The sequence below is a fragment of the Panthera leo genome, chromosome B2, assembly GCF_018350215.1.
Source record: "Panthera leo isolate Ple1 chromosome B2, P.leo_Ple1_pat1.1, whole genome shotgun sequence".
Classification (NCBI taxonomy): domain Eukaryota; kingdom Metazoa; phylum Chordata; class Mammalia; order Carnivora; family Felidae; genus Panthera; species Panthera leo.
Window position 1 is genome coordinate 95536667 of NC_056683.1, and position 14598 is coordinate 95551264.

The window sequence follows — 14598 nt, forward strand, 5'->3', positions numbered from 1 at the left end:
ATATTGGGAATTTTCTTTACTTCATTGACTCTAGCACTGGTTCAGACTTTCATTATTTAACCTGGAACCATCCAACAGACTTTTATCTGGCTAGGACATTCTGACTTAAATTTCTTCTCTTTTCACATTGATACCACATATCTCTGCAAGATCATTGTCGCTGAAGTGTCATTTTATTCATAAGTTTGTTCACTGTTCTATTTATCAACCATTTTTCACACTAATGTGTGTTTGATATGTGGCATTTTCTTGTATAAATCCTTAATTAGTGCTCACATGAACTATATGAGATAGTATTTTTATCTCCATTTTATAGGTAAGGAAAATGAGATTTTGGTATGTCAGGCTACCTGCTTAAGGTTACTTTTTTTTTTTTTAAGTATATTTATTTATTTTGAATGAGAGAGAAGGAGAGAGCACAAGTGTGAAGGGGCAGAAAGAGAGCAAGAGAAAGAGAGGATCCCAAGCAGGCCCATGCTGACAGTGATGTGGAGCTCAAACTCACAAACTGTGAGATCATAACCTGAGCCAAAATCAACCGAGCCATCCAGGAGCCTCCAGGTTACTATTACACCAATAAGGAAATGGTAGGGCTGAGATTTGAACACAGGTCTATTTAGCTGGGAAAACTAAACTTTAGTTATTGCATTCATGAGTGGTATCTCAAGCTTAAATTCCTGCTTGTCTTTGGAGGTTACCCACGATACAGCCTACCAGTCTTACTGAACTTCTTATGACTGCTGAATTTGCATCCTGCATTTCACATTTCAAATGTTTTTCTAGTTATCTTCTGGGCATTGACCTTTTTACTTCAATTACATTATAAGCTCCTTAAGATCGGATACGATGTATTACTCTTACGTTTCTGTGAAGGTCTGCTAATGTGGCGTGCACAGGATATATTCTCAGTAAAAAACTGACAAATCTTTAGCACAGTCCTTGGCACATATGCATGCTTACTAAATGGTAACAATGATTATTATTTATTATTCCTGAAGAGCTGATACATTAAACTGAAGTTCTAAAAAGATAACTATAGAGAAGCTTGGGTGGCTCAGTCAGTTAAGTGTGCGACTCTTGATTTTGGCTCAGGTCATGATCTCATTGTTTGTGGCTTGGAGCCCCATATCGGGCTCTGAGCAGAGCCTGCTAGAGAGTCTCTCTGCCCCTCCCCAACTCACACTCTCAAATAAACATTAAAAAATTTTTTTGAAAAAGATACCATCGAATTCCGATCTCTGCCTCAATCCTAAGAAATTTTTGCTTACCTTCTTTATGATCTAAACAGTTTTCCATGCTAAGTTTGTTCATTTTAGTCCCATCCTACCCTTTCTATTAAGTGGCATCAACTACAATATAGATCTCACCATAACATCAACAAGCAGCAACATTCCGTCAACTATTACTGCTCTTTTTGAGAGTGCTTTGAAGAAAAACAAGGAATAGTTGCAGTAATTTTTTTCAGATGATTGTTAACGCGCTTGCTATCTATCTATCTATCTATCGATTTAACTTTAACAAAGTTTACTAGAAGTGTCTGTTCCAGACTTCTGGCTCAAGTTTCTTACTTACAGTGACTCGTGCAATCAGGTTAACTCCCTTGCTCTACAAGCCCTCCTTCGCATCTCAGCTTGAAGTTGAATTGTCCCAGATGCAATAATTGGAACTTCCAGCCCCCTGACCCCAAGGTGCCCGGGGACGCAATCTAAAAAAATTTTTAAGAGCAGTTTAAAAGAAAAACTTTACAGATACTTCTCGGAAGTCCACGTTGTTTCCTTAGAATAGAATTAGAGGGGCACCTGGGTGGCTTAGGCCACCTGAGCCAGTGTCTGACTCTGGCTCAGGTCATGATCTTACCAGTTTGTGAGCTCGACCCCCACTCAGGGCTCTGCACTCTCTCTCCCTCTCTCTCTGTACCTCATGGGATTCTCTGTCTCTCTCTGCCCCCTTGCTCATTTGCACACTCTCTAAAAAATAAATAAGAATTCGAAAAAAATATCCCCATGGGAGCTTTCTCAGGGAATAGGATTTGACAAGTGAGAACACCAAAAAGTTCATGTAAAGATACTCTTACACCAAAAGGTTCGTGTAAAGATATTCTTTCACTTGTCACTTTGACTTGTCATACAGACAGATCTCCCAAAAGATTAATAGAGAATCAGAAAAATTATTAAGATTACTGATTATTAAAACAAATGAAAATTTCTGTATGATACATATTTACTTAAAAGTGTTTGATAGTTTTATTATACATGTCATCTATCAACTATGACAAGTAGATGTTTGTGTTTCTTTAGATGGGTAGCCTATGAAAATCCTGACTTCACAGGAGAACAATATATACTGGATAAAGGTTTCTATACCAGTTTTGAGGACTGGGGAGGCAAAAATTGTAAGATCTCTTCTGTTCAACCCATATATTTGGTAAGGAATTCTACTTTTGTATGAGAATATTTAACTGAATTCTGGATTTCCTTAATGTGTACTTCGGGTTCATGTAATACTTAACAGTACAGAAACTATTCTGAGGTTATTTTTAACAGTAATTGCTAATGATCTAGAAGAAAAAAAAATGTTTTCAAGATGTCTGCTCTACTCATTTCCTTCTCTCTTCCCCTTAAATTTTTTTAGGATTCTTTCACTGGCCCAAGGAGACGAAATCAGGTAATTTAAAAAATAATCTATTTTTTATAATTAGGGGCCTTCCATTGAAAAGCTGACCTTATGTGTAAAATGTCAGACATTTGGGATATTTTGTTAGTTTTACTTATTTTTATACCTCAAACCATAATTGTATTTCTAAGTTAGATTTAGGTTTACTTTATAAATGCTTGAGAGCATTGACTCATATCTAGATATTTCTTATAAAATGCTCTTCTCGGGGTGCCTGGGTGGCTCAGTTGGTTAGGCTCTTGATCTCAGCTCAGGTCTTGATCTCAGGGTCGTGAGTTCAAGCCCTGCATTAAGCTCCATTCTGGACATGGACATACATACATAAAATGTTCTTCTTATGTAAAGTTGAATTTAATATCATTACATAGAATCAATTTGCTTAATACGCTAAGATTAATATCTCAAACAATACATACAGTTATTGTGGTAAACAGTAAAATGAATTTTCATATTTGCTGTGTCTACATTAGACAAACATTTTATACGGTCTCTCTCTCAAGCCTTTGTATGCTGTCTGCATCAACTGAAGTGTTACATTTGTTATTTAGGCTTTTTAATGGAAGTGTTCAGAATTCAGACAGCCGTAATTACAGAGGCACAAACACCACTGTAGCCTCCTTTATTGGCATACACAAGATTCTAATAAGTCAGCAAGTATCTTCCATTGAGAGGGAGGAAAACTATATTTCTAAAATACAGTTTCTTATAAATGTTAGAACTGATAAACAATTACTTTTGGCCACAATAAAGCTTTAAAATGCCTCACAGCTTGTTGCGACAGGGTGTTCTATAGAAAGCTGCCTCAACTGTCGGATTGTCCTTTGATGTCTTTGAATCAAATAATCATGAATTGTGTGGCCAGAGTATTTCTAATTGATCATTAATGTAGAAGTGGAAAATTAAAGGATTTATAAAATTCATAGCAGTTTATTAACAGGTCATGTTTGCATCATCTCAAAGGCTGAATGAGTTAATATGTTTAGGAAAATAAGCTTACATATTTGTTTACTTTTTCAAAGATTCAGTTGTTTTCAGAACCACAGTTTCAAGGTCGCAGTCTAGGTTTCGAAGAAACAACAAGTCAAATTGATGATTCGTTTTCTACCAAGTCTTGCAGAGTTTTAGGAGGCAGGTAAGTAAAACGGTGGACTGGCAGGGCCTAATCCCCGGGAGAGTAGAATGCACGAATCAGCAAATCTTTAGGGACATCCCTAGGTGTTTGGCACTATATGAAACCACCAACGGTACAAGACCATGTTAGTACTGAGGTGCACCTTGTAGCATCTGAGCACTGGGCAGAGGACATGGGATCACTTTGGATGGAGAAGTTGAAAATCACCATGTCACTGTGCAATGGGATTCAGACCAGGTTCTCTACTCTCTAGCCTGTCCTGTCACCATAACGGGACTCTAGATAATCCCTCAGGTGCCTCCCAAGGTGGATTTTTTTTTTTTTTTACAGGTAGATAGGCATTCTTTAAAAAAAGGTTTTTTATGTTTACTTTTTGAGACAGCACGAGCAGGGGAGGGGCAGAGAGAGAGACGGAGACAGGCTCCAGGCTCCGAGCTGTCAGCACAGAGCCCGATGTGGGCCTCAAACTCACAGACTGTGAGATCATAACCTGAGCCGAAGTTGGACACTGAACCGACTGAGCCACCCAGGCGCCCCGGTAGATAGGCATTCTGCATGACAACAGTGTAATCATAAGAAGGGAAAGAAAGGCATGAGCCCAAAGTGCCGTGCTGAAAATAGTTTCATAAAAGCTTTACAGGGAGGGGAGAGCCCAAGGTCAGGGAAAGTTGGCTAGGAAACACTTGGAGCAAACTGTGCAGAAGGTGATGAGGAATCAAGTCTAATAATAATAATAGTAATAGTAATAGTGTCTTTAATCATACAGTTCTTTATGGTGTAAATAGCACCATCATATCGGTTAGCACTGCACAGTGGGAACAGCACTGGCTTTGCATTCAAGTGCACAGATTTACAGTAAAGATCTTGTTTATTAGCACACACCTCCGTCTCTGTCCTAGTTCCTCTTTATCCCCTGCCCTGCTTCACTTCTTACTACCAGACAGCTACTTTTGTTGTTGTGCATTTGTTGTCTGTCTCAGCTCACCAGAGTGTAGATTTTATGATAGCAGGGACTTCGTTTTGTCCTCTGTCCTATCCCCAGCAATGGAAAAGTACCTGATCTACAATTAGTCCTCAGTAAGCTTCCTTGGATTAAAAGAACAAACAAAAAGCCCCACCTCTTCTAAGGAAGCATGGAAAATCACCATCTTACTAGTAATGCTGGGGCCCTGAGGGGCTAAATGACTTGTCTAAGTCACTATGGTAGTTTGACTCATGGCCCAGTACCGAGGCGCTGGAAATGAGGATAAAGGGAAGACGTTTGGGAAGGATGTTGGTAGACCCAAGGTGACTGATTAGCTGTGAAGGTTGAAGGATTATTCAGAGAGGACTCAAGGGCTAGAGGATGGTGGCACCCACAAGGGGAGCAAGGAGTACTACTGGAAGGTGCAGAAATAGAAACTGAAGATTTTGGGGAGAAAAATTTTGTTTCCCAAATGCAAAATTAACAACTGACTTATGAATATTCATTTGCAACACAATGGAAAAAAATAAACAGGTCTAGAGATTTTTGAAGACAGAACAGTTAGCCACCGGCATTGTGTTTTATATATAGCAGGCTACCTATTCTTGAATAGGAATATTCAAATTACATATTGTACACGTCTATGTTTTTTTCCTGTCATAGCTGGGTTGCATATGATGGAGAAAATTTCTCTGGTAATCAGTACGTGTTGGAAGAAGGCCACTATCCTTGTGTCTCTGCGATGGGATGCCTGCCTGAAGCAGCTTTCAAGTCTCTTCGTTTTATAGATGTTGTAAGTATAAAAATGTCAGTGTGAATATGGCGTCACAGAGATGTGTGGTTCACGCAGCTGACGGAAACCAGCAGGGAGGCTTCCTCAGGACTTAAAGTCAGAGGCACAGAAAACAGTTGCAATAGAACGTTCCAGCCTATAACTTTTTGGTCTCTTTTTAGAGCTTTAACATAGAAGTTGACTTTCTTTGCTGTTTTCTCAGACTTCAGGTCAAGGGTGTTCAGTCAGTCGTGGTATAGTCATCAGGGGTTCGTTCAAGGCCCCTCTCCTGTCTTTCTTCCATTGCATACCTGATCCCTATTTTTATTCCTCTCTCCTTTACAGGTACCCGTTCTAGTGTGTTTGGGATACAGCTTAGATATTCTTATAAAATGTTTTTTATTTTACTTACTTTTTCCTCACATGCACACGTATCCCCGTTGACCTGTGTGGGAATCCCTTCGAGATATATATTTAAAAAGTAGATTTGCAGGATTCCACGTGCATGAATATTCAGCTTCTCTAAGTAATGCCAGATTCCACTACTTGGGATCTTTGCTGGCAGAGCATGTGGATTCATTTTCTCCATCATTGCCATTACTGAATATTTTCTGACTTTTGTCAATTTGAAGAAATTGGGTAGAAAGTATTTTCTCATTGTGTTATGTTTCACCAGTATCTCCTGCATTAGTCATTTGGATTTTCTATTCGGTGAATAGTCCGTTTTTATATCCTTTGCCAAACTCTTTATAAAGTTTTCTGTATCTTTTGTTGTCACTGGGTTGCAGAAATTCTTCACAGTTTTTAAATCTATGGCTTTGTTGTCTTAGAAATTTGCAATCACGTCTTCTCCCAGTTTATCACATATGTGCTACTTCAGATTATGGTGCCCCTTTTTGCATAGAAACCTTTAATTTTTGATGTAGCTAAAGCAATATTCATACAATAAAACAGCAAGATAATGAGATAATGTTCCGATTGTTCAACTCTGGGTGTGTCTGTAGTTTTGGAAATATTTGTTAGTGTTTTTTTGTAGCTGATCTCTTATAAAAAGCTTAAAACATATGTCATCGGTGACTTCAGTTTTACAGGTAGAAAGAACATACATGAGATGGCTTTATCTCCTCCCTGCCTGTTCAAATAACTAAAATGTTGACCGTTTCTTTAGATGTGAAAATAGTATCAGTGAAACATGGTATGGTGTTTAAGATTCACTAACTTACAGTGAAATATCTAAAACTTTGGTATTTAACCACCTAGAATTCTAACAGCTATCTCCAAATATATTTTCAAAAAACAAAAAAACCAAACCCACTGCCGTTGCAGTTTCCAAATGCCTTCCTTCACCTAGTACTTGGTGGATGTGCTCCTTCACCTAGTACTTGGTGGATATGCTCAGCCACTTGTGATACTTACGTCATTTCTTTCTAGTATATTTTATATAACCTAATTCCTACACTATACAAACCACCTCTACACACTAATCTGCTCTGTTTACTGGTCGGCAGAAATCTTTGTACGTGTCAGGGCACATCCACATCAATGAAGCAGTAAGTTACCACACCTTAACCACAAAACTTTAAGCAGGTAGGTAATTTTTGATGTATTATTTATGATCTTAGGATTATTATCATTAGAGCTTAGACTAGGGTCAGTTTCAAACTGTGATTTGAAAAACAAGCATAATCTGCTTTTTATTTTCTGAAAATGAATGGACTTCTGTGCCCTTGTCCTCTTTAAAATGACTGATGGCTTGAACATGCAGCTTCCACACTGGTTTTTTTCTCTCCTTTTAACAATTATTCCTATAGGAAAGTTTGGGAGCATGAGTATACAGAATCGTTGTCTTATTGACAGAACAACAACAACAAAAAAGACATTTGAAAATGCATACAAGGGGAAGTTTCTTTGATTAGGTAATTACCACTGTTACCACTAGACCCCAAAGACAGCCATAGTCCTCTGACCCTCACCATTTATGTCCATGGCTTTCCAGCCCCTCCTTTTCCCTAATAAACAATGGCAAAATTGAAAATAAATTTCATTACAAGTGTTGATTCAATACATATACCCATTCCTTTGTGCCTAGGATATGGTCCCCTCCATATCAGCTTTAAAACACTGTTAGCCATAACAGCTAAAACACATATCCATAACAGCTTTAAAACACTGTTATATTTACCCACCTTTCCATGTAGTAGAAAACTTCCTGCCTGTCCTCTCCTTAGCTTCGGAGTGCATGAACACCCAGACCTCCAGGGAAAGGCCAAGCCTGGCCAGAGCTTGTGATTTGTCCTTTAACAAGATATTTCCATGTAAGTTTGAATTATTATCAAAGATGAGTAATGGAACACTTGTTTTTGTTCCTATATAGGAATTTTCTGAACCAACAATTATTCTTTTTGAAAGAGAAGGCTTCAAAGGAAAAAAGATCGAACTTAATTCAGAAATAGTTAATCTCCGATCCCTAGGATTCAACACACAGATACGCTCTGTTCAGGTGATTGGTGGCATGTAAGTGAGTTACCTACTTGTTTATTCAATAAGATATTTGATTTTTAAAATTAGGTGTGATCAGAGTCACCTGGGTAGCTCAGTCGGTTAAGCGTCCGACTTCAGCTAAGGTCATGATCTCGTGGTTCACGGGGTTCGAGCCCCATGTCAGGCTCTGTGCTGACAGCTCTGAGCCTGGAGCCTGCTTCGTAGATTCTGTCTCCCTCTCTCCCCATCCCTCCCCTGCTTGTGCTTTGTCTCTCTCTCTCAAAAATAAATAAAGCATTAAAAAAAAATTTTTTTAAGGGGTGCCTGGGTGGCTCGGTCGGTCAAGTGTCCAATTTCAGCTCAGGTTCATGGGTTCGAGCCCCATGTCAGGCTCTATACTGCAGCTCAGAGCCTGGAGCCTGCTTTGGATTGTGTCTCTCTCTCTCTCTCTGCCCCTCCCCCAGTCATGCTCTGTCTCCAAAATAAACATTAAAAAAATTGTTCAAAAAAAAATTTTAATTAGGTTTGATCACATTTCTTTCTGTCCTGTGCTACCTTAAACAAATTGAAATATAACCTCTTATCCTATTTTCTGTAAGGGTTAATAATTATGTACCTTCATAATATATTTTTCCTATTGAGAAAAGCCATGTGTCAGGAAGATTTCATCTTTTCATCCACATTTGTAATTTACTTAAGGTAAGGACTTTGTCTTTGGGTCCTCTCAAATTCCTAGAGGAATGCTTTGCAAACCAGTGCTCAGTAAACACATTAAGCACTTTTTTTTTTTTTTTAAGCAAGTAAGAAAGGAAGCTGATTTTTCTTCTCCCTTTGAAAGACCAAGTCCTTTGGTTTTAGAGTAAGGGTTTGGATTTTCTTTACCCAGAAATTGATAGCAGATGCTGTGTACAATGATTAAAGGCCGACATGGGAAGATTTTTCTCACGTTACAAGAATTTTGAAATTAAGATATAAAAGTGAGCAAGGACTACCAACATAATGTTTATAAGAAAGTAAATTTCTTTCCCTCATAAAAACAATAGGTATGGCCTCCCTGTATGCATCAGTGTTGGAAGGGCCAACAGTTATTTACAAAACAGTTGTAGATTATTACTGTGGTAGAATTATGGGTGATTTTTTTTCCCCAAATGGTTTTAATTATTTGTTTTTATGATAAAATGACTAAGACGATGACATTTTAAAGTTCCAGGACTAAAAGTAGAGAACATTCTTCCTTGATGTAATAGATCAGCCAGAGAAGAGGGTTGCTTGCATGCCGTGTGCCATGACCTTAACTTCTTCGGGGGTGGGCACTAGCATCTTCAGATGGAAGAGACCGGAGAATCTTCAGTTTTCTGGATTGAGGAAGATTACACCCATTTTATTTTTATTTTATTTTACATATATATATATATATATATTTTTTTTTTTTTTTTTTTTTTGAGAGAAAGCAAGAGCATGACTGGGGGCGGGGCAAGAGAGAAGAGAGAGTCTCAAACAGGCCCCATGCGGGACTTGATCCAACAACCTTAGGATCACGACACAAGCCGAAATCAAAAGTCAGATGCTCCACCAACCGAGCTCCCAGCACCCCATACCCATTTTAAACAAAGCTTTATTATTTTTACTTAACCTTATGTAATACTTATCATGTGCCACACACTAATAAGAACTTTACAAATAGTAACTATTTAAATATAAGATTATTACAACTGAAAAGGTTTTACAAAAACCTCATAGGAGGTACAGGGCAATCTTGCAAAAAGAACTGAATTTCATTGCCCTATTAGAGGAAAAACTTACCTATTTCTCTTCAAGATAGGATCCTGGATGGCTCAGTAGGTCAAGCATCTGACTTGGGCTCAGGTCATGATATCACAGTTCGTGAGTTCCAGCCCCGTGTCGGGCTCTGTGCTGACAGCTCAGAGCCTGGAGCCTGCTTTCGCTTCTGTGTCTCCCTCTCTCTCTCTGCCCTTCCCCACTCATGGTCTCTCTCTCTCTCAAAAATAAATATTAAAAAAAAAAATGGATCTTTGTGGCATACTCATGTACCAAGAATTTGCTATTTGTCAATAAATAGGTGCTTTAAGTGTTTTAGAAAATAGTTTCTTTTTCTCTCCCAATGTATATTTAAAGTATAAAGCTCCGTGTAAAAACTGATTATAAAAATATAATCAGAGGCAACTGTTAAAGGGATACTGCCACTTACTGTGGTTTTCCACTTTTTTTTCCCAGATGGGTTACTTATGAATATGGCAATTACAGGGGTCGGCAGTTCCTACTGTCACCAGCAGAAGTCCCAAATTGGTATGAATTCAGTGGCTGCCGCCAAATAGGTTCTCTACGACCTTTTGCTCAGGTACTTTATTCCTTTTCTAGACTTTGAGTACTCTTCTCTGCAATCTTTACCTTTTATCGTAAACATAATAATTCAACCTTTTAGTTTCGGTATAAAACTGAAGTATAACCTTGGTCTCTGCGCCCCCACTCCTTTAAATTTGGGCTCTGTTTCTGGTGCTGAAAGGTTGTGACGGCTTTCAGAAATGCTACCACATCCAACATCAAAACATGGCGGGTCCCACGCCCTGGGCTGTCCACAGGCAGGCTCCCTGCCCCCGGCATTTTGAAATTCTGACAGACTCTGCATTGAGAAGATCCTAAACCCTCTGAGACTCTTGCGGAGAGTAGTTATCCCTAATCCAACCTCACTTTGGTTTCTGCCTCTATTAATGCTTATTCTGTGCTTCTAACAGTACAACTTATAGATGACTATCGCTGGGGTCTCTGTCTTCCAGAAACGAATTTATTTCAGACTTCGAAACAAAGCAACAGGGTTATTCATGTCCACCAATGGAAACTTAGAGGATCTGAAGCTTCTCAGAATACAGGTCATGGAAGATGTTGGTGCTGATGATCAGATTTGGATTTACCAAGAAGGATGCATCAAATGCAGGGTGAGCTTAGACAAGTGTTTGTAATAGCATCTTTCTTCAAGTAGATGCTTCCTGGAGCACTTTCGTAAATAAATTAGAAGGGTTTTCATGAAAGTATTTTTTAGCTGATAGAACCAATCAAGGAACTTAAAATGGGAGGTAAATCTAGCACTTATCCTAGATGGAGTATTTGTATTTATACTTGATTTTTATATAGTAATAAAAGGAAGTGTCTGGGTTATTCTCCCCTATTTCCTTGATCTTTTATAGTTTTTTTTCAATAAGCCCTAGCACTATGGCAAATCATTCTTGATTGGTTGATTTTGGAGGACCCCCGCAGACTAGGGTGAAGAGATAATGCCCTGGGTACAAGACAGTCCATTTCCTAATTATCACACCTTGTGAAGTAGATAATGGCCCATCTCCCTCTTGCATCACTCCTGCCATACTAGATGTTAAAAAGTTGAATGTAGTAAGACTTTATTAGAGAAGCTTATGCTTCTGTTGTAGATCCTCTTTAACTCCTTGATTTTATGGGCTTGACTGTTTGCTCCCAATTTTTTAACTCAGTGCCCCATGAGTCAGCAGAAGGACCACTTGTTAATTGAGTCTGTTGTGCTGGAGGGAGAATCATCCTTTCAGCAAGCGGAAGTCATATTTAGACAGGCACAGAAGAAATAGCCTGAGAAACAGAAGTAGCTAGAATTTAGAAGGCATTTTTAAAAAGCCAACTTCTGCTTTTGAATTATCTTAAACAATTCAAGAAAACTGCCTTTCAGCAGTTATTTCTAAGAAACATTTTAGTGATGTTATTTAACTTTGAGATAAAGTATCCTAGATTACACTTTTAATCTCAATATATAGTTTTCATAAGCATTTTCTGTAGCAGTATGTGTTCATGTCAGATGAACATGATTGCCACACACTGTTTATATATAAAGGATAGATTCGTTTTTGAAAAGGACCCTTAAAATATTTGCGTGAAAACATACTTCACTGTATTTGTATTTTATTCTTTCTTTTTATAGTTGGATAACATGCCTTCTTAGAAATGTTTATTGGACATTTCTCATGAAGGAAAGAGAAGAGAATAACTGGGATTTCAGGTTTTAAAATGATAAAATGCCCTTTTTAGCCACTTCAGTGTTATAGCAGCCTTTCAAATTAGAAATGCAGTCACATTCCAGAAGGGTCAGGCTAAGCAGAGATGGTTAGGCCAGGGGAGATAGAGCCACAGACCCAGCCTCACATCATTGTCATTTCTGAACGGGAAAAATGTTCTAAGGTTTCCCTTACAAAGGGCAGAAATCTTGAACTTTCCGGCACTCGTGTCATCTGAAATGAGGGTATAAGTATTTGTTGTTTGATCCCAGTTCCTCTGGCGAAAATGTCTCGTGTGGGGTAAATGAAACTACAACTAAGACAACTTTAAAAATCACTTTGAGCCAAGAACTGATCACGATCCTTGAATGTGTCTCACCTCTAAGCAGTCTTATCTGTCTGTAAGCAGATAGCAGAAGACTGCTGCCTGACAATCGTGGGGAGCCTCGTGACCTCGGGCTCCAAACTGGGCCTGGCCCTTGACCAGAATGTCGACAGTCAGTTCTGGAGCATGAAGTCGGATGGCAGAATCTACAGCAAGTTGAAACCAAATTTAGTTTTAGATGTCAAAGGTAAGAATCATTTATTTTCTCTGTTGTGTCTGTACTCAACTAAAGATCTAGTTTTTACTTTTGAAAATGAGCATAGTGAGAGATCCCATACTGTGCACCAGCCACTGTGCTGAATGCTGAACACTTTACTTACCTGAGCTCAGGGCATCTCTAGAGCAACCCTGCGAGCCCTGTGGTATGCCCTCCTGTCCCATTTTACAGTCCAAAAAGTGAGGGTCAGAGAGGTTAATCATCTCATACCCAGAAGTGCTTTGGTGGAATGCAGACCTAGGCTGACTTCAAACTATTTGTCTTTTTTTGTTTTGTTTTCTTGTAACAGTGTTAGATTAAAAATCACAAAAAGCCCTGATTCTGCGAGTAGAGTGGAGGATTCTCATGCACATGCACGTATCAACTTTACAAGATGGTTTCAAAATCAAAGAACTGTGACTAAATTGGAAACATTTTTTTGAAAAATACAGAATCATGTTTGTTATGAATGTGATCAGTTTTGTAATCTTTATGAGTTAGTCTCATCGAGCATTTTTTATTCTCTTAACGTGTATTTTTATTGGGTACCCAGTATGTGGCAGACTCTTTGCTAGATATGGGTACCAAAGTAGGGGAGAAAAATGCTTGGCTTCAGAGAGCGTACATTCTAGAAGCTCCATAGGATTTGTTTTCCCACTTGCTACAGTGGCAGTCAACAAGGAATAAGGATGCCTGGCTTCTAGTCTTGACAAGAAATGTGGGACTCTAGGAGCTTCCTCCGTAGGTCTTTGCTTTAAAGCTCCAAGGTCCCTTCCTAAAATGCAGTATAAATAAGTCCAGTGTCTCTTGAGTATGTTTGTGAACTCTCAGTATATCTACTTAAGGTAGCCAGATGCAGTAGTCACTTGCCTCGTTAAACTAAATTTAAATCTCTCAGAATATGGGAGAGTGGTGCCATCTTGTGGACATGAAGAAGTAGAACCGCACGGCCCACGTCCTGTGCAAGGGAGATACAAATACCTCTCTGGTACACGAATAGACTAGGATTTTCATTAGCTACAGCTGTGGAGCCATTTGTTACCTGCTAACATTGCCCTAAGACTTATCAGACCAAGCGTCTTTCTTGTAACCTATATCTCCTGATATCTGGGGAGGGAGTCGTTTGGTAGACAGCAAGTATTATTATTGGAAGAGGATTCCTCCTTGCTTTAAAAATATCGAAAGTCTGGTATGATCTCAGTTCTTCCTATGTCCTTTCTCAAGGACTGATTCTAATTAGGTAATGTACACAAAAAGAATGTTAAGATACCACAATCTTAATGAAACAAGACGACACTGTGATCTTCATACATCCCCAAATCTCAAAGGAATATATAGTATGTGTGTGTCTTAATGGAGACAGTGGGATTTGGTGGTGGTGGTAACTTCTTTTTCCCCACTACAAACTTACACATAAAGGCCCCAGGCACCTTGTTCTTGTATTCTGTGCAACACCTAGATGTGCAGAGGCTCTGGATATCGATGATATACTCCTCTTACAAGAGATCCAGAAGGTCTGAAAATTTAGACTGATATTTTGTAAATGCTAAAAAGAGTAAGAACATTTAATTCCTCTTGGCCTGAGGATGCAATAGATTTCAATACCAGTCATACTACCTCACATCTACATGAACAGATTTTTATTTCGATGGAGTCCATGGTGATAGGACCTTGCTGCAGAGACTTAACGCTAAAAAGGGATAAGGTATTTGAAGGTATTTATTCCACACTGGGGAAAAAAAAAAAATCAGACAACACTTTCATGTTAAAAAATGGCCTCTTCTTTCAATGGGGAAGTATCTAAATATCTAGTAGGCACCCTTGGAAAATATTCTTACATTCCGGTGAAAGGGAGTTTACGGAGACCATGCAAATTTTACAGTACTGAACACAGCATCTCAAGTGCTATGAATCTTCATACACCAAGTGAGTTCCCAGTGGTAGGAGTGTTGCCCTGTCCC

General features: G+C 38.8%; 1 protein-coding gene across 2 annotated transcripts in view; it reads left to right on the forward strand.

Annotated features, from left to right (window-relative positions):
- CRYBG1 (crystallin beta-gamma domain containing 1) overlaps positions 1–14598 on the forward strand; it is a 54450-nt gene that overhangs the window by 37649 nt on the left and 2203 nt on the right. The window contains exons 12-19 of one of the 2 annotated variants that reach the window (XM_042939467.1): positions 2298–2424; positions 2632–2664; positions 3693–3805; positions 5433–5562; positions 7916–8055; positions 10258–10381; positions 10818–10976; positions 12466–12628. In XM_042939467.1, the coding sequence (XP_042795401.1) occupies positions 2298–2424; positions 2632–2664; positions 3693–3805; positions 5433–5562; positions 7916–8055; positions 10258–10381; positions 10818–10976; positions 12466–12628 (989 nt within the window). Of the gene's footprint in view, positions 1–2297; positions 2425–2631; positions 2665–3692; positions 3806–5432; positions 5563–7352; positions 7458–7915; positions 8056–10257; positions 10382–10817; positions 10977–12465; positions 12629–14598 lie in introns of those variants that run through there. The other variant, XR_006202740.1, reaches the window with a different exon arrangement.